General features: G+C 37.2%; 2 protein-coding genes across 29 annotated transcripts in view; both read left to right on the forward strand.

Annotated features, from left to right (window-relative positions):
- The window catches only part of LOC114318999 (uncharacterized), a 109,843-nt gene extending 85,987 nt beyond the window's left edge, over nucleotides 1-23,856 (forward strand). For 6 of the 28 annotated variants that reach the window (XM_082878559.1, XM_082878544.1, XM_082878550.1 and 3 more), the window contains 13 exons: nucleotides 7,414-7,477; nucleotides 7,557-7,738; nucleotides 11,482-11,586; nucleotides 11,729-11,804; nucleotides 12,476-12,572; nucleotides 13,493-13,572; nucleotides 14,741-14,810; nucleotides 14,907-15,525; nucleotides 17,798-19,579; nucleotides 19,724-19,792; nucleotides 20,553-20,629; nucleotides 20,792-20,822; nucleotides 23,576-23,856. In XM_082878559.1, the coding sequence (XP_082734685.1) occupies nucleotides 7,633-7,738; nucleotides 11,482-11,586; nucleotides 11,729-11,804; nucleotides 12,476-12,572; nucleotides 13,493-13,572; nucleotides 14,741-14,810; nucleotides 14,907-15,254 (882 nt within the window). In that variant the 5' untranslated portion in view covers nucleotides 7,414-7,477; nucleotides 7,557-7,632 and the 3' untranslated portion in view covers nucleotides 15,255-15,525; nucleotides 17,798-19,579; nucleotides 19,724-19,792; ... (1 more) ...; nucleotides 20,792-20,822; nucleotides 23,576-23,856. Of the gene's footprint in view, nucleotides 1-7,399; nucleotides 7,478-7,556; nucleotides 7,739-11,481; nucleotides 11,587-11,728; nucleotides 11,805-12,475; nucleotides 12,573-13,492; nucleotides 13,573-14,740; nucleotides 14,811-14,906; nucleotides 15,526-17,797; nucleotides 19,580-19,723; nucleotides 19,793-20,552; nucleotides 20,630-20,791; nucleotides 20,823-23,575 lie in introns of all 28 variants that reach the window. The other 22 variants (XM_082878556.1, XM_082878538.1, XM_082878562.1 and 19 more) reach the window with 20 other exon arrangements.
- LOC145795189 (uncharacterized) lies at nucleotides 679-2,098 on the forward strand. Its single transcript, XM_082878567.1, has one exon. It carries the CDS (start codon nucleotides 1,125-1,127, stop codon nucleotides 1,857-1,859), a length of 735 nt encoding a protein of 244 aa, XP_082734693.1. The 5' UTR covers nucleotides 679-1,124; the 3' UTR covers nucleotides 1,860-2,098.
- Nucleotides 23,857-24,247: the final 391 nt, after the last annotated feature.

Consider the following 24,247-nt stretch of genomic DNA (forward strand, 5'->3'; position numbering starts at 1 on the left):
CCATCAGCAATCCTAACTCTTTGACTTTCAGAATAAAATAAATAAGTATTGAATAAAGAAGATAAAGAAGTCATGTGATCAGATGCCCCCTAATGTACATCTGGATGGACTGAAACCAACGTAAGAAATTATCACCATTGAGTTTAATGCTGGTGATTTGCACCGAGTGAGAATCAATGTTGGGAGACATGTTTCTCAATGTTTTTCGGTGAAACGGTAACAGTGGATTCAGATGTGGTTTTTGATATGGTGAAGGACAGCTTGCTGGTTCTAGGATTACCTCAGAAGGGTCAGAGAATAAGTCCTCAGCTTTGATACCATGAAAGCTAGAAAGAACAATATTTCTTATTCTCATATTTAAACAATGTACATAGCACCTCTGTAAGAATTTATGTATTATTGATTGATGTTTATTGATATCTATTACAATGATTCATGATTCCTATATATAGAAGAGGGTGAGTGTGTAGTAGGTAAGGAGTAGGTGAAGTGGAGGTGGTAGTGGTGTAGTGGGTTAGGTTTAGTGGAGTAGGTGAGGTGGTAGTGGTGTAGTGGGTTAGGTTTAGTGGAGTAGGTTTAAGTGGGTGAAGTAGGTGGAGAGTAGGTGGATTTTAACAGCCCCCCGCAAACTCAAGGGGGATAGGAACTAACCAACTTGAGTTTGGAGAGAGTAACTGTTAGAATTTACCATAATTCACATCCACCTACCACCTCCACTACACTTCACCTACCACCTCCACTACCACCTTCACCTACTCCCAAATCATATCCTATATAAACAGCATCTCAACATTTGTAAATAACACAACAATCTTGTAATCAATCAGAATCAATCAATATTACATCAGTTTATTTTACATGGTATCAGAGCAGGTTTAGAATCAAATAATTCTGCTTGACCGGCGGGCGGCAGTCTCGCCTTGGCCGCCCGCCGGATCTCTACACATACCTTCACTCCGCTGCATCTTCAACTCTCTCTCTGTATTGAAATTCAGGGAGAAAGACAGACACACACCAGTCCTCTTCTCGGCCATCACACACACAGACGCTGTGAACCACCGTGGACCACCAATAATTCTCTTGCTGTCTCTCGCTTCTTCGATCGAATTTACAGCTTCCCATTAATGGGTTCTCTGCTCGGTGACTGGCCTTCCTTCGACCCTCACAACTTCAGCCAACTTCGACCCTCTGATCCGTCAAACCCTTCGAAAATGACGCCTGTCACTTATCATCCTACTCATGATCGGACCCTTCCGCCCCCTAATCAAGTGATGTCTTCAGAAGCCAAAAATATACTTCTTAGACATATGTATGAAGGTTCTAAAGAGCTGAGACCAAAGAGACCTGCCTCCGAACTTCTGACACCAGAGCATGGCAACAAGCATCCAAGGGCTTCTGCTTCAGACACCCCTCCCACCTCCGATACCAACTCGCTTACCACAGCCGGCGGCGAATCGAAGATCTCGGTCACCGAAGCCACGGCGAATTCGACGGCCCTGAAGGACAGCAATGACGACAACAAGAAGCAGGACGAGGAGGATCCTGCTGTTTCTAATATCCAGAGGACGATCCGCCGAGCCGAGCGCTTCGGTATACCCGTGCAGCTCTCCGAGGACGAGAAGCGTCCTTCTCGCGTTCAAAGGTTTGGGATTGAGTCTACAGTGCATGGTTCAGATGCATTTAAGACATCAGAGGAGCAGAAGAGAAAGGCTACAGAGGAGCCGACGAGAAAGGCTAGCGCGGCGTGGTTCGGGCTTGTGCAATCTGAGCCTGTTGCTGGGGCGGCAAAGAAGAAAACTAGGCTTGCCAGATTTGGCTCTGCCACTAAGACAGATCCACTAGAAGCAGACAACCAATAAACAAAATAAAAAAAAATAAATAAAAATAAAAAGAAGATTATCACTTTCCAACCCACCGTCCACCACTTTTTGCCCATACCTATATATTTTTTTTTTATTTTTTATTTTTAAACCACTCTTCACTTTTGCATCCCACTAACTGACTCCCTCCAATATCAACACTATATCCCACCACCAACGCATGTTCCCCACTTATATATTTTTTTTTTTTCTATTTCTTTTACTCCTCTTTTTAACACAGACACGCACCACCCCCATCCCTTTCTTTTCTTTTCTTTATTCTCCACTTTCTTTCTTTTCTTTATTTATTTATTTATTTACTTAAAACAAAAAAAAAAAAAAAAAAAAAAACAACAAAAACAACAAAAACAAAAAAAACAAACAAACAAACACGGAGGAAGAAGACGAACTGCACACTCATTTTATTCATATCGGGCCTCACCCCGATCACCATTTTTACACACACAAAAAAAAAAAAAAAAAAAAAAACAAACAAACACAACAACCACACCCACAGTGGGATTTTTCTTTTCCCTTCTCTATTCTACTGCAGGTCTCTTCTTCTTACTTTTATCTTGGGTGTCCCGTGCCAGTCCGGCCTCCGGATTTCCTACGCCACCGAGCACATTTCCTCCATACTCCTCCACTGCCGTATATGGCAGCCCTCCAAAACGGAACATCACGGTGGCCTTCCGCTTCAGCTCCTTGTTTTCTGCCCTTAGCACGCTTATCTCTGCTCGCGCATCCTTATACATGCGTTGGAGCAGAGCCAGCTGGGAGTTTACATGCTGCACCTCATTTGTTCTACTCTGTAGCCGGTTCGACAAATTTGTGACCGCCGTCATGCTTTCCACACATGCCTTCAGAGTATACTGATTGGCCTCCACATCTGACAGCACCGCCATTTTTTGCTCCACCGACCGCATCGGAAAATTCAACGGAGCAAACTCCGGGGCACTTGGTTGAGGTTCCAGTGCCACCGCACCAGTTCTCTCTCTTGTTGACTCGTTGAGGTCGGGAAAGAGGGTGAGCAGCCCGCGGGAAGACGAAGCCATTTTTCTGGGCTACAAAGTGTTCCACAGTTTCTCTCTTCGAAGAGGCAGAGTTTTTCAGAGAAGGTTGGTTTCAGAGGTTTCAGAATGGTATGCCTCAGCCTCCGTTTTCTCTGCCTCAGCCTCAGCCTCAGCCTCTGTCTTATAGCCGAGGCAGCCACGCGCATCGCGCGCCTCTTACCACCAGCCGACAAACGGGCACGCAAGCCAAGGCGCCCACGTGCCTCGCCATCATGTCCGGCACACCTTTTGATGAATTGGGCACGCCTTTTGATGGCACGCCTTTTGACAAAATTGGGCACACCTTTTGAGGGTGCCACTTTTCCAAGGGTCCGACAAGACTCAGTAAACTGTCCCGACATTTGATACCGGTTAGCTTTTTTCAAGGGTCCGACAAGACTCTGTAAACTGTCCCGACATTGATTCCGGTTAGTTTCTACAAGGGTCCAGCAAGACTCTGTAAACTGTCCCGACATTGATTCCGGTTAGTTTCTACAAGGGTCCAGCAAGACTCCGTAAACTGTCACAACATTGTCTTCTACAACGGTCCGACATGACCCCATAAACTGTCTTCTACAACGGTCCGACACGACCCATAAACTGTCTTCTACATCGGTCTGACACCGCCATCCAGTGTCCTCTACAACGTTATGACACCACCATACAGTGTCCTCTACAACGTTATGACACCACCATCCAGTGTCTTCACCAACGGTCTGACACGACCATACAGTGTCTCCTATCTTTTTTTATTTTTATGTATTTTCTTGTTTTGTTACTCTCTCCAAACTCAAGTTGGTTAGTTTCTATCCTCCTTGAGTTTGCGGGGGGCTGTTAGAATTTACCATAATTCACATCCACCTACCACCTCCACTACACTTCACCTACCACCTCCACTACCACCTTCACCTACTCCCAAATCATATCCTATATAAACAGCATCTCAACATTTGTAAATAACACAACAATCTTGTAATCAATCAGAATCAATCAATATTACATCAGTTTATTTTACAGTAACAAAACAAGAAAATACATAAAAATAAAAGAGGATAAGAGACACTGTATGGTCGTGTCAGACCATTGGTGAAGACACTGGATGGTGGTGTCATAACGTTGTAGAGGACACTGTATGGGGGTGTCATAACCATGTAGAGGACACTGTATGGTGGTGTCATAACGGTGTAGAGGACACTGGATGGCGGTGTCAGACCGATGTAGAAGACAGTTTATGGGGTCATGTCGGACCGTTGTAGCAGACACTGTGTGGTCGTGTCAGACCGATGTAGAAGACAGTTTATGGGGTCATGTCGGACCGATGTAGCAGACAATGTTGTGACAGTTGTTGTGACAGTTTACGGAGTCTTGCTGGACCCTTGTAGAAACTAACCGAAATCAATGTCGGGACAGTTCACAGAGTCTTGTCGGACCCATGAAGGAGCTAACCAGAATCAATGTCGAGACAGTTTACAGAGTCTTGTCGGACCCTTGTAGAAACTAACCGGAATCAATGTCGGGACAGTTTACAGAGTCTTGTCGGACCCATGAAGGAGCTAACCGGAATCAATGTCGGGACAGTTTACAGAGTCTTGTCGGACCCCTAAAAAGTCGCACCCTCAAAAGGTGTGCCCAATCTTTCAAAAGGCGTGCCATCAAAAAGCGTGCCCAATCCATAAAAAGGCGTGCCATCAAAAGGCGTGCCCAATTCATAAAAAGATGTGCCATCAAAAGGCGTGCCATCAAAAGGCGCGCCCACTTCATCAAAAGACGTGCCCGACAGAAAGTGTCGAGCCATCAAAAGGGGCGCCTGACACGCGGCGATGCACGTGATTGACAGAGCGCGTGTCGGCCTCGTCGTCTCTGTCTTTATAAACCAAAGCGAAGTCTGAGGCTTGGAAGCATAACAAACCAGTTGAAACCTCTTCGTTCTCTGTAACATTCTGTAACCAACCCTTCTCTGAAACACTCAGCAACCCAAAAAAATGGCTTCTTCTTCCCGTTCAGCTACCCAGAACATAGCCTCTTCTTCCCGTGGTCTGCTCACTCTCTTTCCCGACCTCAACGAGTCAACAAGAGAGATAACTGGTGCGGTGGCCTGTGAACCTCAACCAAACACCTCTGGTTTTGCTCCGTTGAACTTTCCGATGCGGTCGGTGGAGCAAAAAATGGCAGTGCAAACGGATATTGAAGCTAATCAGTATACATTGAAGTCATGTGTTGAAACTATGACTGCGGTTACAAACTTGTCGCACCGGCTGCAGAGTAGGACAAATGAGGTGCAGCAGTTAAACGCCCAACTAGCTCTGCTCCAACGCATGTATAAGGATGCGCGAGCAGAGATAAGTGTGCTAAAGGCAGAAAACAAGGAGCTGAAGCGTAAGGCCACCGTGATGTTCCGATTTGGAGGTCCACCGTATGCTGTAGTGGAGGAGCAGGGAGGAGGCAACTTGCTTGGTGGTCTAGGAAGCACGGAGGCAACACCGGCAAGGACCACCCAGGACGGAGGCAAGAAGAAAAGACCGGCGGCTGAGTAGAGAAGAAAATCCCACTGTGGGTGTGGTAGTTTTGTTTTTGTTTGTGTGGGTTTTCTTTTTTTTTTTTTTTTTGATGTAAAAGTGTGATCGGGGTTGATCCCCTGATATGAATAAAATGACAAGGTTGTGGAATGTTGTTGGTGTTATTTTGTGGTGTTGTTTAATAAGAAAAATAAAATAAAAGAAAATAATGGATAAAGAAAATAGAGAAAAATATTTGTGGATGGAATAAATTAAGAGAAAGGAGAGATGTGATTAAAGTGGGTTTGAAAGTGGGAAAAGATGAGAGAGAGGGAGATAGAGTGGGTGCATGATGATGATGTTGGGTCCATGGAGAGAGAGAGAGAGAGAGAGGGATGTCCAAGAAGCTTGTGCTTTTGATAGTTACACATTACCCAAGCTGTATGTGAAGATGCATGTTACTGTCTTACACTTCTGCAGGCTTGGTATTCTTTGTGGGGCACTTGCAACACGTGACATTGAAAATTGTATTCGAAAATGATGACATCTCCAACATGAAACGTCTTGGAAGCAGCCCAGGCCTTGTAATCAATATTCCCAATGATGGTTCAACCAGCGGAGTCCCCAACCTTGTACACTGCTGCCATTGAAACCTTCAAGCCAGCAAACATGGCTACCAACAACAGAGCCACAGCTCTACACCCCACACCCAAATCCATGGCTAAGAGAGAGAGGGCAAATCGGGAAAAAAAAAAACAGCAGTGACGAGCAGAAAAGCAGCGCCAGAAACGCCAACGACGACGACGAGTAAGAGTACAACCACGGATATGTGAGAGGCAAGGTGAACGGCGATAGAGGCTAGACGATGATGCGGGTGCCGCCGCCGACATAGCGGAGGAGGGGTGTAAGAAAATGTTGAAGAAGTCAAGGTATGTGTAGAAAATAAGCGGAATAGGTTGAGGTCCGGCGGGCGGCCAAGGCAAGGTTGCCGCCCGCCGGTGAAGCGAGAAATACTAAGGTCTTAACCTTGCTCTGATACCATGTAAGAATTTATGTATTATTGATTGATGTTTATTGATATCTATTACAATGATTCATGATTCCTATATATAGAAGAGGGTGAGTGTGTAGTAGGTAAGGAGTAGGTGAAGTGGAGGTGGTAGTGGTGTAGTGGGTTAGGTTTAGTGGAGTAGGTGAGGTGGTAGTGGTGTAGTGGGTTAGGTTTAGTGGAGTAGGTTTAAGTGGGTGAAGTAGGTGGAGAGTAGGTGGATTTTAACAACCTCTATTTATAGGAGATACAAGGCATAAAATTAGGAATTGATTAGCTACTAATTAGCTACTGATTCTGAGGATTGATTAGCTACTATTTAGCTACTAATTTTGATCCTAACAAACTTTCCTATTCTATAGTATTGACTAAATCTAAATGTTTACAGTTGTGATATCCAAAAGAATTCAGCCATATCCTGGAAGAATTATTTTCTTTCCATTTCCAATATTGAATATAGTTGATATTTGTTAGTTTTCCTTTTCTCAGCTTCTGTGGCGCATAGGCATTGTTCGTCATGCTATGCTTTTTAAGGGGTAAGTGTTTTATTGCCATAAAAGGGGATTTACAATGAAGCTCATGACATGCCAAAGGCAGTACCCCCTCTAAAAGAGAGCTTACGCCTAGCCTGCAGAACAATTAAACCTTAGCAATTGGCATTTTAGGATAGAAATTTGTGTGCTTTGCATATCCTTAGAGCCTGGGGTCAAGAAAAAATTGAGAAACTAATTGGCATGAGTAGTATTTTGTTTTTGAGTTACTGCTTATGTCTACAAGTTGGCTTTCATACTTAACAAAAAAAAAAAAGAAAAAGAAGAAAAAACAATAATAGGGTTAAGTTAGTAGTTTATTGGTGGTAGTTGCTACATAATTGATGTATGTTGGGCTATATATAATAAATCCATGTGTTTTTTGGGAGATAAATGTAGACCTTTTTTTATTCAGTAGCAACTGAGCAGCGAGTAGTAACACAAGTGATGAAGACTAAAGAATTCCTCAACTGAGCAGTGTGTCAACAACCAGGTAATCTCAGTTATCACTCAAGAATTCCTTCACTTACATTGCTGCCATTGCTTGGAAATGGAGACTAAATTGGGCGCAGGTTTTTTTTGGTTTTTATTTTTTTCATTTATCCTTTTCGATGTTGTGATGCAAAGCGTCATTCTTTGGAAGCTGACATGGGCATGGAGATAGAAGGTGATGGGCGTGCCCGCATATCTTCAATTCGATCTGGAAGTAGATCTCGTCTTGCCTCTTGCACCAGCTGGCAGAGTCGACAACCAGGTAATTTCTAATCTCAGTTGTCACTCAAGAATAAATTCACTTACATTGCTACAATTTCTTGGAAATGGATATCGTATTTCATGAGTAAAAGATCAAAATTATTCTGTTGACACGGCTTCTACATGTTCCAATTAATATGGTGTTAGAATTGTATGATGCACGATTCCATTCATACAATTTAATATGAGTTTCAACCAAAATTATTTGAATTGTGGTGTTTGAAAATTGGGTGTCCTATTGAATTGAGAATTGAGTAGTTCGTCTATGTTTTTGTTTACATAATGTATTGAAATGATGCCTTTTTCTGTTACTCTACGATGAAACAAAAATAGGGCAATTGCTTATACTGATATACGTGGTTATATATAGTTTATTTATATTGATACTATGTAGTATTTGACTTTGATTGCTACAGTGTTCCCACATATGTGTGAGGTTTGGAAATTCCTTTCCAATAATTCGGGCTGTATTTGATAAGCATCCTGCGGATCTTGTATGAGAAGGAAATAAGAAATGGAAAAAAAAAAAAAACTTTGTTTATAGTTTCATGTGGAAAAAACATGCAAAGAGCGAACTGCTAATACATGTATTATCTTATGCAATTTTATCTTTTCTTTTGTGGAAATTTTGTTAGAATTTTGTATTTCATTTGTTGTGACGGGTTATAGAAACCAAAAACTCACTTTTCGTAGTTTTTAGATAATTAGAGATTGACAATTCCAACTTCCTTTACTTCATTCAAAAAGTTGTTCAGAATAATTGATCAGAATTATTTTGAGGAACCGGTTTGTGCATATTATTCAAAATAATTTTACTTTTAGGAGCAGTTAGTTTTTCGTTTGTATTTTTTTTTTCCTTTGTGTTTTTGGCGCTGACCCCTTGCAGGCAATGACACATATAGACATGGTTAATCATTTAAGGTAATCTCCTATACTTTTTGATTTTATTTTTTACATTCAGGACAATGCATCGTTTAGGTTGGGGGCAGAAAATACTTATTTTGAGAAGAATTTATATATTTGCTTGCTGCTATGAGTTAGTTGTTTTGTTTTTTTTTTAAAAAAAAGTTAGTGCTCATGGTAATCTTTTGTTCTATACATTGGGTGATTGGGCATACTTGCGGTATGTTATTTCTTTAACTCGAGAATTGTGTTGAAGTTTGATATGCTAGCTACTTTGTTACAGCATTCCATGTGTTCATATTTGGAAATCATTGCACTACACTTCTGCCACATGAATATGATTTTTAGTTGATAAGTGGATATGGCTTGAAAATCTTGAAGAATGATAGTGGAGACTTTTAACCCTATGAGTTTTGTGCCAATCATTTATTGGAGAGTTATTATACATCTACTCTTAATTTTTCTTTGGAAACGCATTAATTTATTGTTTAGTCTCATTATTTTTTCATTTTTGGTTGAATGCTTAGAATAAATCAATTGTTATCATAATTTTACTCCCTCGAGGACAATGCATCGTTCAGGTTGGGGGGAGAAAATACTTATCTTGAAAAGAATTTATATGTTGCTTGCTACAATGAGTTAGTTGTTTTGTTTTAAAAAAAAAAAAAAAAGTGCGCACGGTAATCTTTTGTTCTGTGCATTGAGTAATTCGGCATACTTGTAGTATTTTATTGCTTTAATTCAAGAAATTGTGTTGAAGTTTGATATGTTAGCTACTTTGTTAAAGTATTCCATGTGTTCGTATTTGGAAATCATTGCACTGCACTTTAGCCACATGAATATGATTTTTAGTTGATAAGTGGATATGACTTGAAAATCTTGAAGAATGATAGTGGAGACTTTTGAGCCTACGAGTTTTGTGCTAATCTTTTATTGGAGGTTTGTGATACATCTACTCTTAGTTTTCTTTGGAAGCGCATTAATTTGTTGTTTAGTCTCATTATTTCTTAATTTTGGTTGAATGTTGAGGATAAATCAATTTGTTACCATACTTTTATTCCTTTGAGATCATGAATTGAGAGATGATTTTAGGCCATCTTTGTTTCATTGAGCCTTTTATTTATTTTTCTTTCCTTTATTATTACTTCATTAGAAACCGATTTGAGCCTTTATGTTAGCCCTTCTTTGTTTAACCCCACAACCCATACTTTCTTTTCAATTTTGTAGTATGTTGGGTAAGTTGAGTTTGGCAATGGCAAATTTGTTTGAAAAAAAAAAAGTAAAAAAAGGAGAGAAGGTGGAAAAAAAAGAAGAAATAAATTGTGTTCAACGAGGGGGGGGGGGGAAACGAAAAGAAAAAAAAAAGCAGGAGGAGGAAGTTGAAAAAGACAAAAAAAAAAAGTAACAAAAAGAGCAAAACATTTGGAATAATGCTCTAACTGTGTTTATTTTTATGCCAATAATCTCTCAGATTAGAGCTTATTTTTATGCCAATAATGTCTCAGACATCCATTTTTTTATTCAACGTTGCGTTTTTATTATTTTTTCGTAATTCCTCGACCCAAACATTACAACCAAATAAAAGTCCTATTTGATCTTGAGAGTGGTATAGTTTACAAGTGGACATGATGGATAGGTGTGATGGTATGGTAATTTTAATTCTCAGTATATGGTATTCCATTCATGAGACTATTTATTTATTCTTTCATTATAGCGTTTTTCCAAAAAATTAGTATGCGGGATATTTTGCCTTTGATTTACATTATTCTACTCGCATATATTGAGAGTAATTTTCACACCATATTCTGAGTGATTTATTTGTTGAATGCAATAACTGGTGAGATTTGAGTCGAAGCATGTTTCAGAATTTCACTTTAAGGCTAAGATTGTGTCTGTGTTGGCTAAACTTTTTCACACACTTCAAATTCTGAATGTCTTGAGATATCTTTACTTGCTGCTAGTGTCTTGAACTTTGGTTGATTATTTTGTTAAGATTGTGAAATTCATGACTTGTTCTTTAACATTAGCATGAGAACGAAAGAAATCCTTTGAGTAAAGAAATTTTTTTACGTTTGTGGGTAATATCTCTAGAAATTTTAATTCTCAGTATTTGATATTCTATTCATTAGACTATTTATTTATTCTTTCATATTAGCGTTTTTCAAAAAAATTAGTACGCGGGATATTTTGCCTTTGATTTACATTGTTCTACTCGCATATATTGAGAGCAATTTTTGCACCATATTCTGAGTGATTTATTTGTTGAGTGCAATAACTTGTGAGATTTGAGTCGAAGCATGTTTCAGAAAGAGATTTGGGTTATATTTCACTTTAAGGCTAAGGTTGTGTCTGTGTTTGCTAAACTTTTTTCACACACTCCAAATTTTGAATGTCATGAGATATCTTTATTTGCTGCCTGTGTCTTGAACTTTGATTGATTATCTTGTTAAGGTTGTGAAATTCATGGCTAGTTCTTGAACTTTGGCATGAGAATGAAAGAAATCCTTTTAGTAAAGAAATTTTTGGATGTTTGTGGGTAATCTTTGGAAACCCTCACGAGACTTTTACTCGTCCACGAGGGGTAACCTATTGGATTAAGGGGTTGTTGCATGTGCTAAATTCAATCGTGATTTCTTGCAAAAGTGATTTAGAGTTGTTGCTTTTATTTTACTTTTTGATTTTATTTTAGTCACGCTAATTGCTAGGTTGTAGCAATAAAGCTGGTTGGGAGGTGTGATGAATGCTTAAAATTACATAGTTGTTCTATGAATTTTGGATATTATATTCATTCTCTCAACTTGTATTTAATTGTGATTTAATGAATTTAATTTAAATTTGTAGAAAAACTACATTTGAGCCTTCAACAATATCAATTGCTCAACAAGGCCCATAAGACTCGGTATGCTTCTAAATCATCTCATAACATCCACAAAACCTCTCTCAAAGGTTAGATAAGATTTCATTGTACCTCCAGTCCTTTAATATTTTGATTTTGGTCTTCAAATACTTATTTGTTTTTCCTTTTAATTACTACCCGTCTTCTGTTCTTTATTTGTTCCTTTTATGAAATATATATTTGGTGACTTAGATAATAGCAAAAAGGCTAGATCTGACCGCAATATTGTCAAGGGTGCTCGGGCTGCTCGAATTCAGCAAAACAAATGGTAATTTTGATCTTAATTTTCTACCCCTCTACATAAGATGTATACCTTTTTACTCGCAACGGTCTTGTGTTTGTAGCTTTTCATCGAATAAAGGATAATATTTCTATTGCCTAAAGGCAGGATTGCATACTTTTGTTGATAAGGGAGCAGAAAAGGTGTGCTGTTTTGGAAGAAAAAAGGGCATTTAGTTGATTGACTAGTCCTCCCCGTGTCATTTTATATGATATGTTTTTAATGTTTATATTGTTCGTACTCGAAGGAATTGTTAATCCTTCACAAAAAGTTCTTTTGTATAAAACTAGACTACATTTGTTTCCTGGTAAATTGAGATCTAGATGGACTAGGCCGTTTCATAGTTAAAACTGTTTTTTCTCATGGGCCCAGATTGAAAATCCCAAGAATGGTAATGTTTTTAAAGTGACTGGCCAACGTCTTAAACCAGTTTTGGAGAATTTCCCACCTGAAGAGGGGAGTCGTCCATCGTATTAAAAGACCCTATTCATTCATTCATGTTTGAGCTGGTAAAGATGTTTGTAGTCCTCCTTTCACAATAAGTTATTTATGGGGAAAAAAAGAAATTATGATTTCATCTAACAATTATTCTTTATTTATGATGGCATATCATATGATAAATCGTATTTGAAAATCACTCTTCCAATGTTTGATTGCAGTGAACTTTTAGACCCTGTTGTTGCTGAAGCTACACTGGACTTTCGAAATCTTAACAAGAGAAAACTTTTAACTAATTTCCCTACATTTCTCCTTCAGGTATGATTTGAAATTGGCACGATTCTTTGCTTGGGGTTTAGTTTCTTTATTTGACTGAATTTTCAGATTTAGAAGAAAAGAAGAAGTATGAAACATGTATATCAAATATTTTGGTAACTTATCCTCCTCTAACATCAGTCTTGCATTTGTAGTTTTTCCCATTAATGCTAAGTTCCTCATGTCATCTTTTTGGTTCTGTTCTTAAAAGATATATTTAATTTATTTTATTGGAATGATCTTAGTTATAATTCGTGCAATTGTTGTGTCCTCGAGATATTTGTATATGACAAATGCCAAAAGTGCTGGATATTGGGATTGAAATAAAGGAGTGTCTTGAAAATAGGTCAAACAGTTAAAAAAAGTGCATTAATTTCTATAAAAACTGCATTGAATTTAATAAATAGTGTCTTGTGTTTTCAAAAAAAAAATTGGGGTCTACTTTTCATGTCCCCGGGACACTTGTTAACAAGACCCTTCATATATTGGTATTCATAATTGTAGTTTTATTTTATTTTTGTCCTGTCAATGCTACTTCAGAAATAAATTTTGTTGCTTATGTGATGCCACATCTTGTTTTGTATGTTTAAAGTTATTATGCACCTTCCCGACCTTGTTGGAACAAAATATGGTATGGTAATTTCGTACTGAAACTAATTGAGCCTAACGGAAATTTTGACAACTAAACACATATGTTTAATTTCAAAAAGGAGGATCTAAAAGAATGCTTTCGGAGATACTGTGGACTATATCTGCAGTGAAGGGCATTACTGACTTTCATACATATATTTTTCTTTTGTTTTCTTTTTTGATGCAGATTTGAAAAATCGTTTCTAAGTGTGTTTCCAGCATTGATGTCTCTTGGGTCATTTGTTCAGCTATTTCCATCTCTCGTTGACTTACCAAGTAAGTTTGTTTTTCAGGCATGGTTGTTAATTCTCTACACAGGTTTGGCTTTGCGAGAGAACATACTTAGAGTGAATGGAAGTGATATTTGCCCATGGTAATTTGATATGATCTTATATGCATTTGGTTGAATTTTGTGCTAAGATTGCCTTGCCTTTATTCTTCATCATTTAAACTATTTGTGTATTTGTGATTGAGATTTTTTTAAAACATATTTTCATAGTCAGACATTAGTAATTTCATCTCCCATGCCTTTCAGGAGGGAAAGTGAATATGCAATTTTACTGGCAATGAATTTATGCTATAAAATAGAGTTGCCAGAAGAATCTTTTGACTTCCATGCTTAAAATTATAGCATGATATTCAGTAAATGAATTTATACAGTGTGTTGTCAAACTGCATATTGCAATGTATTAGAAAATGAACAGAGGGTAGTGTATATGAAAAAAATAATGGTTGTCAATAATGAAAGGAGGATATTACTCTAGATGGAGCTGCATGTTGCAAAAGAATTCATTGAAATCCAAATAGACATGTTTAATTTTGTTAAATTGAGTTTTTCTGGCAGTATCTTGTTCTCTTATATGCAGCAGCAGCAACTACATTCTAATTCCAGTGAATTTCTGCCATGTTCAATATTACTGGACTCATATCATGCTTTTTATTCAACTGGCAGGCTCATTCTCTTTATTTTCCGAATTCTGTCAGAACTTGGATGAAAATGTGAAAATGCATTCACTGTGTTTGGTTTGAGTTTTCTGGATTAAGTTTTTTGAAAACTAAGTTTTTTGATTTTCGTGTTTTTTTGTTTTTAGTGAATATTTTTAAAATTTTAAACATTTTTTTTACTTTTTTAGATGCACCTTACTTAGATGTGTCTAAAAAGTAAAAAAATTGTGTAAAAATATTTTAAAAAATTAAGAAATACATAAAAATACAAAAAATGTACTAAATTCTTGTATTTTTTTTTGTATTTTTGGTATTTAGTAAATTTTTAAAAGATTTTTTTTATAATTTTTTTACTTTTTAGGTGTATTTATGTTAGCTGTGTCTAAAAAGTAAAAAATTTGCATAAAATATTAAAAAATTCAGTAAAAACAAAAAAACATGGAAAATAAGAGTGTAGAATTTTCTGAAAACTGTTTTTAAAAAATGGGAACCAAGCAAAGTGAGTGGATTTTTTTTTTTGTGATTCTTATCTGCCTCCTAGATTAATATGCATACAACCACAGAATATGTTAATGCTTGCACTTGTGCTGATGTAGGTGGATAAAACATCACTACTTCGCAATGGCCATGGCACTTATCAGTCTCACTTGGGAGACCCAGAAGCAGGTTATTATCCTTCTTAAGTGCATATTGAAATTTTGTTTTTGTTTTTGTTTTTGTTTTTTTTTTTTTAATGAGTGAGACTGTACATGTACTGTGCAGAGAGGGGTGCAATTGTTCCTTCAATGGGCTATCATGCAAGGAGTTGCAATGCTTCTACAAAATAGTTATCAACGGCAAAGGCTTTGTACACATTGCACTCGGCAAGGTGTAATTGAAAAGGGAAAAAAAAAAAAAAAATTCCTTTCACCAACAAATTTCTGTGCATGCTTCATTTTTGCCTTTATTATCTTCAGTTCTTTCTGCAGTCTACTTTGCGTGTGTGTCTGCACTTGGTTGTGTGCTCTTTGTGAAACCTTGTCGTCCTGCATGGTTTGCAGAACTTCAATGAGTTCTTTTGCTTTTGCTAGTTGCAATAACCATGTTTGTCTTCTAGCCGATCTGTGTTAGTTTTTTATGGCCCATCGAAATACAGATAGAACTTTTTTTTGGTGGGCATATAATGTTTATTGCAATTGTTCTCCTCTGCAGGTCTGAGATGACTCTTACCATTTGATCCCGTTGTTAATTACAGGCTAGGAGAATGGATGTTGTTTGGGGAGAAACTGCTGGAGTCAACGGTCAACTATGGTTGTTGGCACCCATTCTATTCATATTACAGGTGATTTAAGCTGTACAAATGCCTGTTTTGGGGACCATGCCCACAAAAGATCATATTAATGTATGCTTTGCCATCCAAGTCATGTTGAATCAAACAAACACTAAAGCGATTTAAATTAAGGTTGTTAAATATTCATTTTTTTTCTACATAACTTGCCAAAAGTTATGTACATGTATAAATAATTAAATATATATAACAGCTAGGGAAGGGAAGTTTTTGTTACTATCAAACATCATCACATTTCTTGAGTGTTTTCTTTCATTACTTGATGAAGTTGAAGTCATATTATCATTCTCTTCTAGTTTGCCATCCAACAATCCTAGTTTTATACATGTAATGCAACTTGCTCTTTCATCACAGCTCTCTCTATAATGCAACTTGGCTCACATGTCACGATGTCACCATGAAGTTATTTGATTTTTTTTTTTCGTTTTTTTCTTTGAAGATATTACGAAGAGGCATGCTCACCAAAAAAAGGAAAGAATCTGTACATCATTGCATGATGATCATTAATTGCCCAATTCTTCAGTGAAAAAAATAATGAAACACTACAACAAAAAACATTTTTGGCGACATTTTTTAGCATCCAAACTGAAATTAGTCGCCAATTTTATGTAATCGGCGACAATTTAATTGTTAGTCGCCAAAAATTACACTATTGGCGACGAGTTAAGATTTTTAGTCGCTAAAAGGTTTGGCGCCAAATTAATTTTTTGGGCGGGAGCGCCAAAAATATTTTCGCGACCATATTAACATATAGCGACAAAATTTTGGTCGCCGATTGTAAAGTTTTGGCGACAAAAATGAAATAGTCGCGGAAAAGATGAACGGTACTTATGGCGACCGAAGGATTTTTGTCGCCAATAACTGCAAACGAAACTACGTCGTTTTGCATTTTTCAATTTTTTTTTAAAGACTGTTCCGACCCTTTTACTGAATAAACAAATAAGCTCTAACTCTCCCTTTCCCTTTCACTTGCACTCTCACTCTCACTCTCACTCTCACTCTCACTCTTTCTCAATCCACAGCCTCAAGCGGCGCAAAACAGAGGTATGTCTCCCTCTCCCTCTCCCTCTCCCTCTCCCCCTCACTCTTTCACACCGCCTCCTCCTCCTCCTTTTCGTCTTCGTCTCTCTTCCTCTCGCTCTCTCTCCGCCGATTGATTTCCACCGACGGCATTCACTTCTCTCTCTCTCTGATATTTTGAAGACAGATATATATATATATATATATATGAGTATATGATAAATATATGATAGATTGTTGTCCTAAAATCTGTCTTCAAGGATTTATATATATATAGATAGATTGTAGTCCTAAAATTCTTCTTGAACGATTTATATATATATATTAAAATCTGTCTTTTAAATATATGAGTAGAGACAGATTTTAGGATTGATTAAAATCTGTCTTTTAAATTTTTTCCCCCTTTTATTGGAATATGTTGCTCTTTTAAATTTTTAACTAAATGCACTTTTATCAACAATGAATTTGAAATTGATTGATTTTTCTTCAAGCATGGAGTGATCTTGTGAGTGAACCCATTGTATTGTTTGTACCAGAATTATCCTATTTATGTATGCTCTAATGCAATTAACTAGGACTGAGAACCCATTGTATTGTCCATCTCCCTCTACAGATGGGCATAGGCCTCTCACTCTACAAATGCTATCTCAATCTGTCCATCTCCCTCTCTCTCTCTGTCTCTCATGGCGATTTCAAGGTCCCGAACCAAAACCCTAAGTGCTCCCCCTTTTTTTCTAGATTGGAACTTGAAAGATCTTCACCATTCTTAGAAAAAGTTAGAACTTTGTTTTTTTTGTTCTTCTTAGCAGACCGTTACCCCTCTCTCACCATTCTTGAGATTTTGGTGAATGGTTTGGTTATTTCACCTATGTATCTAGCTATTGTCTATACTTTCATTTTTTTCTTATGTTAGTTTGAAGGGCATCCCCTGCCCTAGTTTGGTTTCAGTGAGTAATGTGAAGCAGTGCACTTGAGAACTAATATTAATAAGACTTATACTAATATGCACTTTTACAACTTATATTAATAAGAATTATTTATGATGACATTGACTTGGAATTTTCATTATATCTATAGGTGTCCCATGTGGTATGCTTTCTATAGGACAAAATGATATGTTTATAGAAGTAATTATGCATTGGCTTCTGGATATTATGCCTTACTTTCACTGTTTTATGGGTATTAAGTGCCATTGTTTGTATTTATTTTGTGGTTCACATGCTTTAATACATTATTTTGTGTTTGAAGAATATAAAGTCCTATTTATTGTGAACCTCTATGGTTAGTGATTTTTATATATTGCCAGCTAAATCAGTCATTCCTTCAGAGAATGAATGGCTCTTTTCTTCTCGTGGAAGGAAGTACCCAAGTGTCTCACAAAGTAAGAGAGCAACTGAATCTGGCTATTGGAAAGCCGCTGGGAAAGAACGAAATGTGAAGTTAGGATCTAATTTGATTGGCACAAAAAGGACATTGGTGTTCCACACGGGTCGTGCACCAAAAGGGGAGTGGACAAAATAGATAATGCATGAGTATTGTATGAATGGAAATCCTCAGGTGATGGTGTTAATACTTTTTGACAATATTTTATATTCTCATAGATGGTTTGGTTATTTCACCTATGTATCTACCTATGTATCTTAGGCATTAATTAGTTTTTACTTTTAATTAGTACATGGGCAAAATTATAATTCTATTAGATGGAGTAAACAACACTAGTCATTATCATTTTATTATTATTATTATTATTATTATTATTATTATTATTATTTATTTATTTGAATAACTAAACTATTTTCAGCAGCAAAGAGTAGACACAAATATTGCAGATGGCTGTGATGCTCTGAATCTGGGTGTGGCTGCTGATAGCCTTTGGTTGTTTTTATTTGTGGTGTTTGGCTTGGGGTTTGATCTTGTAGTTGAAGGTTGGTAATGGCGAAGATTGCATACCTCGTAATGGACGATGGAATTTTAACAAGGTATTCCCTTGGTTTCGTTATAATAATGGAAGAGAAGTGTTCCAACTTTAGGTGGAGGGTTGTAGAAATTGATAATTCTTTTACATTCCCTATTTTGCTTAAATTCAGGAACTTTGTGAACTAATTTGGCAGTTACTTGTTCTTGTTTTATTCTTTTAAAGCAACTCTTTACCCGCATCCGAATAGAACGGTGGGACGTTGTCAACTTCTCTGCTCATTGTGATACAAGTCATCTTTCCCGAGAACTTATTAACTGTGGAAGGAACAAGGGCCTTGTAAGTACCCTGTATTTGTTTCTATGATGGGTATTATTGTTTCAAACAAGCTTTGCTTGATATAATTAATTGTTTTCTTTACATGCAGAATATTCCTTTTTGTCTTGAAGGAAGAACATTAGAATCCTTGATTTTTTTTTTTAATTTTTTTATTTTTACTATAATGCGTTGTTGGTTGTAGGCATCAGGCTCAGGATAAGCGGGTTTGTGTTTGCTTCATGATCCAAGCATCATAGCTTTTGTGTTGTTGCGGTTTTGACAAGTTTCTGGACTTGTTTGTGGCAAGGTCTCAGAGAGGGATTTTGGGATTTTGGACTTGTTTTGTTTGTACTTAGCTCTTGTAAGAGTTGAATAGAACTGAGTCATCCATTTTTGTGGGGCCCAAAAATGGGTTACCCAGATCTATTTTTGACATGGCCTCTTCAGATTTTTGATCTTTGGATCTGTTGTCTTTTAAAATGAGGCCTTTGGCTGTCCTGTTTGCGTTTCTTCCTCTGTTTGGTTGATTGATTGATTGATTAAATCTGTGTCAACAATCTTGAGATATAAATGTTAGTTTAATGTGTGCAGGAGGTAAATAAGATGTGGGCAGGTTTTAGGTTATTACAGACGGGCACGATATCTACTAGAGATGAGCTCTTTTTTTGACTCTTGTGCATCTAGATATTTGTAACACTATTTGATATGAATCTATTTCTTGTTGGATTTCATTTGGTATTATTTAAAAATGGCATTCTTAATGGATAGGATGTGCTCTTTCAAGTTCATCGGTTGACAGCGATGCTAACCAATTTCTTATTCTCTATGGCAAGAGACTCCATGTGAGCAACTAAGGTATTTGGTCTCATGTCTTGCATTTTATGAAATATCCATGTTGGCGTGTCACATGTTGTATCCTGTCTTTGTTTGTACTTGTGTCCTTGCTTCTTAGCTCTACTGTTAATCATTTTTTTACTAGTTTCAGTTTCATCAATGCAGCAGATTCTGACGCTGTATCTACTGAATGGGAAGTTGAGAGTGATGATGAAACTGAGGAAGAATCTGAATGTAAGTTTCTTAAAACCAGAATGTGGCAGATCCTGTGCACTTTCGTATTGGCTATTCCCCCTTTGTAGTATTATTTATTTGAATATTAGATATACTTTCCTTTCATTCAGCTCCACTTCTATCTTCATTACCTTCTTCCAGGTCTTATTTAACATTTATCCTGTTGACTTGTAATTTTTCTTTTGAATTCCACTGCATGTTGTATGTTTTCCAAATTATTTTGAAGCCTTCTTTGGGTGCATTAGTATTTGGCATTAGCACAAATGTACCTGAAGCTTCATTTGTTGTTTTCTCTCGCATCTTTGTGTTAGTAAAACAAATATAACTATAAAGATGTGATGCCTGGGTTGCAAATTGTTCTTTTTCTTACTGGTTTTTTGTTTTATCAGTTTAGCTGACTTGTGACTTTTTGCATATTATTGTCCTTATGGTTTTGGTTCCACTTCCTGATATAATTTATGGTATTTGATGTGTGGTGTCTTGGTTTCTTTTGTGAAGATACTCTAATTTTACTTGATTTTGCTTTAATGTCAAGGTTAAGAAATGCTTCTTTGAAGTTATAATTAATCGTAAAAATAAAAATAAAATTCAGTTTATTATTTATGTTTTGTTGTAATAGTTCATAAAAGCTCTGCAAGAGGATCCGTCAGCGTTAAAAATACTCGCTCAAAGTTGAACTTTACTCATTTCCTCACTTGCAGAATTTTCTTCTTCAAGCTATGTCTCTTAACTGCTGTCTTCATTTTTTTGTTTGCCCTAGGTGGGTTAACAACTTTGGTTGACATGCCTCTTAACAGTTTTCCATCTACAGTTTCTATAGAAACTTTTGAGCTCAAGGTATGGATGGTTGAACTCAACTTTGGTTGACATGCCTCTTAGCTTCACTTTTTAATTAGGTAGTTTGAAACTTAGCTTCACTTTCATATTCTTATTGTACAAAAACTTGACCAACTATTTCCTTTTCTTGTTATCTTTTTTCCATCTACATAACGGATCAAGGCTGCAGCAAAGAGAATCTATGTTGATGTTGGTATGCTCTTAGAACTATATATGAGAAATCTCATATTTTAATCACTTGTTTTAATCATAGTAAGGCTGTGCTGCAATGTTAGTAAATAGACTTGTAGGAACAAACGGGACCTCGATTGGATCTCCAGTTAGAAAATTAGAAGGAAAATTGTAAAACACAAGACTTAAAATGCCCGTTCAGGGGCCGAAATTTTGAAATGACCACCGAAACCACCGAAACTTGGCACGGACAGCCTTTTGAAGCCTAAATAGACTTGTAGGAAATAACGGGACATGTATTGGATCTCTGGTTAGAAAATTAGAAGGAAAGTTGTAAAACACAAAACTAAAAAGGCCCGTTCGGGGGCCGAAATTGCGAAATGACCACCGAAACCACCGAAACTTGGCACGGACAGCTTTTTCAAGCCTAAACAGACTTGTAGGAACAAACGGGACCTCGATTGTATTTCCGGTTAAAAAAATAGAAGGAAAAATGTAAAACGCAAGGCTTAAAAGGCCCGTTCGGGGGCCGAAATTTCGAAATGACCACCGAAACCACTGAAACTTAGCACGGACAACCTTTTGAAGCCTAAATAGACTTGTAAGAACAAACGGACCTCTATTGGATCTCCGGTTAGAAAATTAGAAGGAAAGTTGTAAAACACAAGACTAAAAAGGCCCGTTCAGGGGCTGAAATTGCGAAATGACCACTGAAACTTGGCACGAACAGCTTTTTCAAGCCTAAACAGACTTGAAGGAACAAACGGGACTTTTATTGCATTTCCGGTTAAAAAATTATGAGGAAAAATGTAAAACACAAGGCTTAAAAGGCCCGTTCAGGGGTCGAAATTTCGAAATGACCACCGAAACCACTGAAACTTGGCACGGATAGCCTTTTAAAGCCTAAATAGACTTGTAGGAACAAACAGGACTTCTAATGGATCTCCGGTTAGAAAATTAGAAGGAAAATTGTAAAACAGAAGACTTTAAAGTCTCGTTCGGGGGCCAAAATTACGAAATGACCACCGAAACTTGGCACGAACAGCTTGTTCAAAACTAAATAGACTTGTAGGAACAAACGGGACCTCGATTGGATTTCCGGTTAGAAAATTACAAGAAAAAATGTAAAACACAAGACTTAAAAGGCCTATTCAGGGGCCGAAATTTCGAAATGACCACCGAAACTTGGCACGGACAACCTTTTGAAGCCTAAACAAACTTGTAGGAACAAATAGACCTCTATTGGATCTCCGATTAGAAAATTAGAAGGAAAGTTGTAAAACACAAGACTAAAAAGGCCCGTTCGGGGGCCGAAATTGCGAAATGACCACCGAAACCACTGAAACTTGGCATGGACAGCTTTTTCAATCCTAAACAGACTTGTAGGAACAAACGGGACCTTGATTGCATTTCCGGTTAAAAAATTATATGGAAAAATGTAAAACACAAGGCTTAAAAGGCCCGTTCAGGGGTCGAAATTTCAAAATGACCACTGAAACTTGACACGGATAGCCTTTTAAAGCCTAAATAGACTTGTAGGAACAAACGGGACCTCTATTGGATCTCCGGTTAGAAAATTAGAAGGAAAATTGTAAAACACAATACTAAAAAGGCCCGGCCCGTTTGGGGTCGAAATTGCGAAATGACCACCGAAACTACCGAGACTTGGCATGGACAGCTTTTTCAAGCGTAAATCAACTTGGAGGAACAAACGGGACCTCGATTGGATCCCCGGTTAGAAAATTAGAAGGAAAATTGTAAAACAGAAGACTTAAAATGCCCGTTCGGGGGCCAAAATTGCGAAATGACCATCGAAACTTGGCACGGACAGCTTGTTCAAGCCTGTATAGACTTGTAGGAACAAACAGGACCTCGATTGGATCTTCGGTTAGAAAATTAAAAGGAAAATTGTAAAACACCAGACTTAAAATGCTCGTTGGGGGGCCGAAATTGCGAAATGACCACTGAAACCACCGAAACTTGGCACGGACAGCTTGTTCAAGCCTAAATAGACTTGTAGGAACAAACGGGACCTTGATTGGATCCCTGGTTTGAAAATTAGAAGGAAAATTGTAAAATACAAGACTTAGAAGTCCCGTTCGGGGGCCGAAATTGCGAAATGACCACCGAAACCACTGAAACTTGGCACGGACAACTTGTTCAAACCTAAATAGACTTGTAGGAACAAACGGGACCTCGATTGGATTTCCGGTTAGAAAATTGCAAGAAAAAATGTATAACACAAGTCTTAAAATGCCCGTTCGGGGGCCGAAATTTCGAAATGACCACCGAAACTTGGCACGGACAGCCTTTTGAAGCCTAAATAGACTTGTAGGAACAAACGGGACCTCTATTGAATCTCTTGTTAGAAAATTAGAAGGAAAATTGTAAAACACAAACTTAAAAGGCGTGTTCGAGTGCTGAAATTGCGAAATGACCACCGAAACCACCAAAACTTGGCATGGACAGCTTGTTCAAACTTAAATAGATTTGTAGGAACAAAGGAAATCTCGATTGGATTTCCGGTTAGAAAATTACAAGAAAAAATGTAAAACACAAGACTTAAAAGGCGCGTTCGGGGGCCGAAATTGCAAAATGACTACTGAAACCACCGAAACTTGGCACGGGCAACTTGTTTAAGCCTAAATAGACTTGTATGAGCAAACAGCACCCAATTGGACTTTCCGTTACAAAATTAAAATCAAAATTGTGAAATTCATATTGATTTTTTTTTTTTTTGTCAATCTAATATTGTTTTCTTTTTTCATGTGATAGATTGGCAATGGTGGAAAACAGTTCGGGCTGCGTCAGAAGATTTGATTGTGTTTTTGAATATTTTGACATAGGATTTTGGTAAATGATTTATAGATTTGATGTTTAGCATCAAAATATTTAGTTTTGTGTTTTTGAAAATATTTTGACATAGGATTTGGTAATGTATTTATGGGTTTGATGTTAGTAGTTTGTAAGTACTTTGGTATGTATGTTTTAGATTGTCAGAGAATTGTAATTATGTTTATTGAGATTTTTCATAGCTATTAATTTTGAATTAGTATGAATGTCTTGCACAGCTGTATTATTATTTACATTACATTTGTGTATATATTGTGCACAGGAAAATAGGTGTTTTGGATTATTTTGAACAAGAAAATTATTAAAATCAAAATTTGTGTAGTGAATTTTTAGTGACAGGTGGTGTTTTTGTCTTCGGTAATATATTTGGCGACAACATATTGTTTTTCTCGCTAAGAGTTAGTGGTTATTCTAAGAACTTTTAGCAACCAAAACTTTCGTCGCTAAAAACGTGATTTTTAGCGACCAAATTAATTTTGTCATTAAATAGTACTTTCGGCGACGCATTTATTTGTCGCTAAAACTACGTAGCCTATCCAAATTTTAACCTTTTAGTAACAAATTGTAATTTTATAGCGACAAAATATGAGTTTT

The sequence above is a fragment of the Camellia sinensis genome, chromosome 7 (genome assembly GCF_055761805.1).
Source record: "Camellia sinensis isolate YWXY chromosome 7, ASM5576180v1, whole genome shotgun sequence".
Classification (NCBI taxonomy): domain Eukaryota; kingdom Viridiplantae; phylum Streptophyta; class Magnoliopsida; order Ericales; family Theaceae; genus Camellia; species Camellia sinensis.

Coding starts and splice junctions, on each gene's coding strand:
- LOC145795189 (XM_082878567.1), top strand. CDS start 1,125: ATGGGTTCTCTGCTCGGTGACTGGCCTTCCTTCGACCCTCACAACTTC.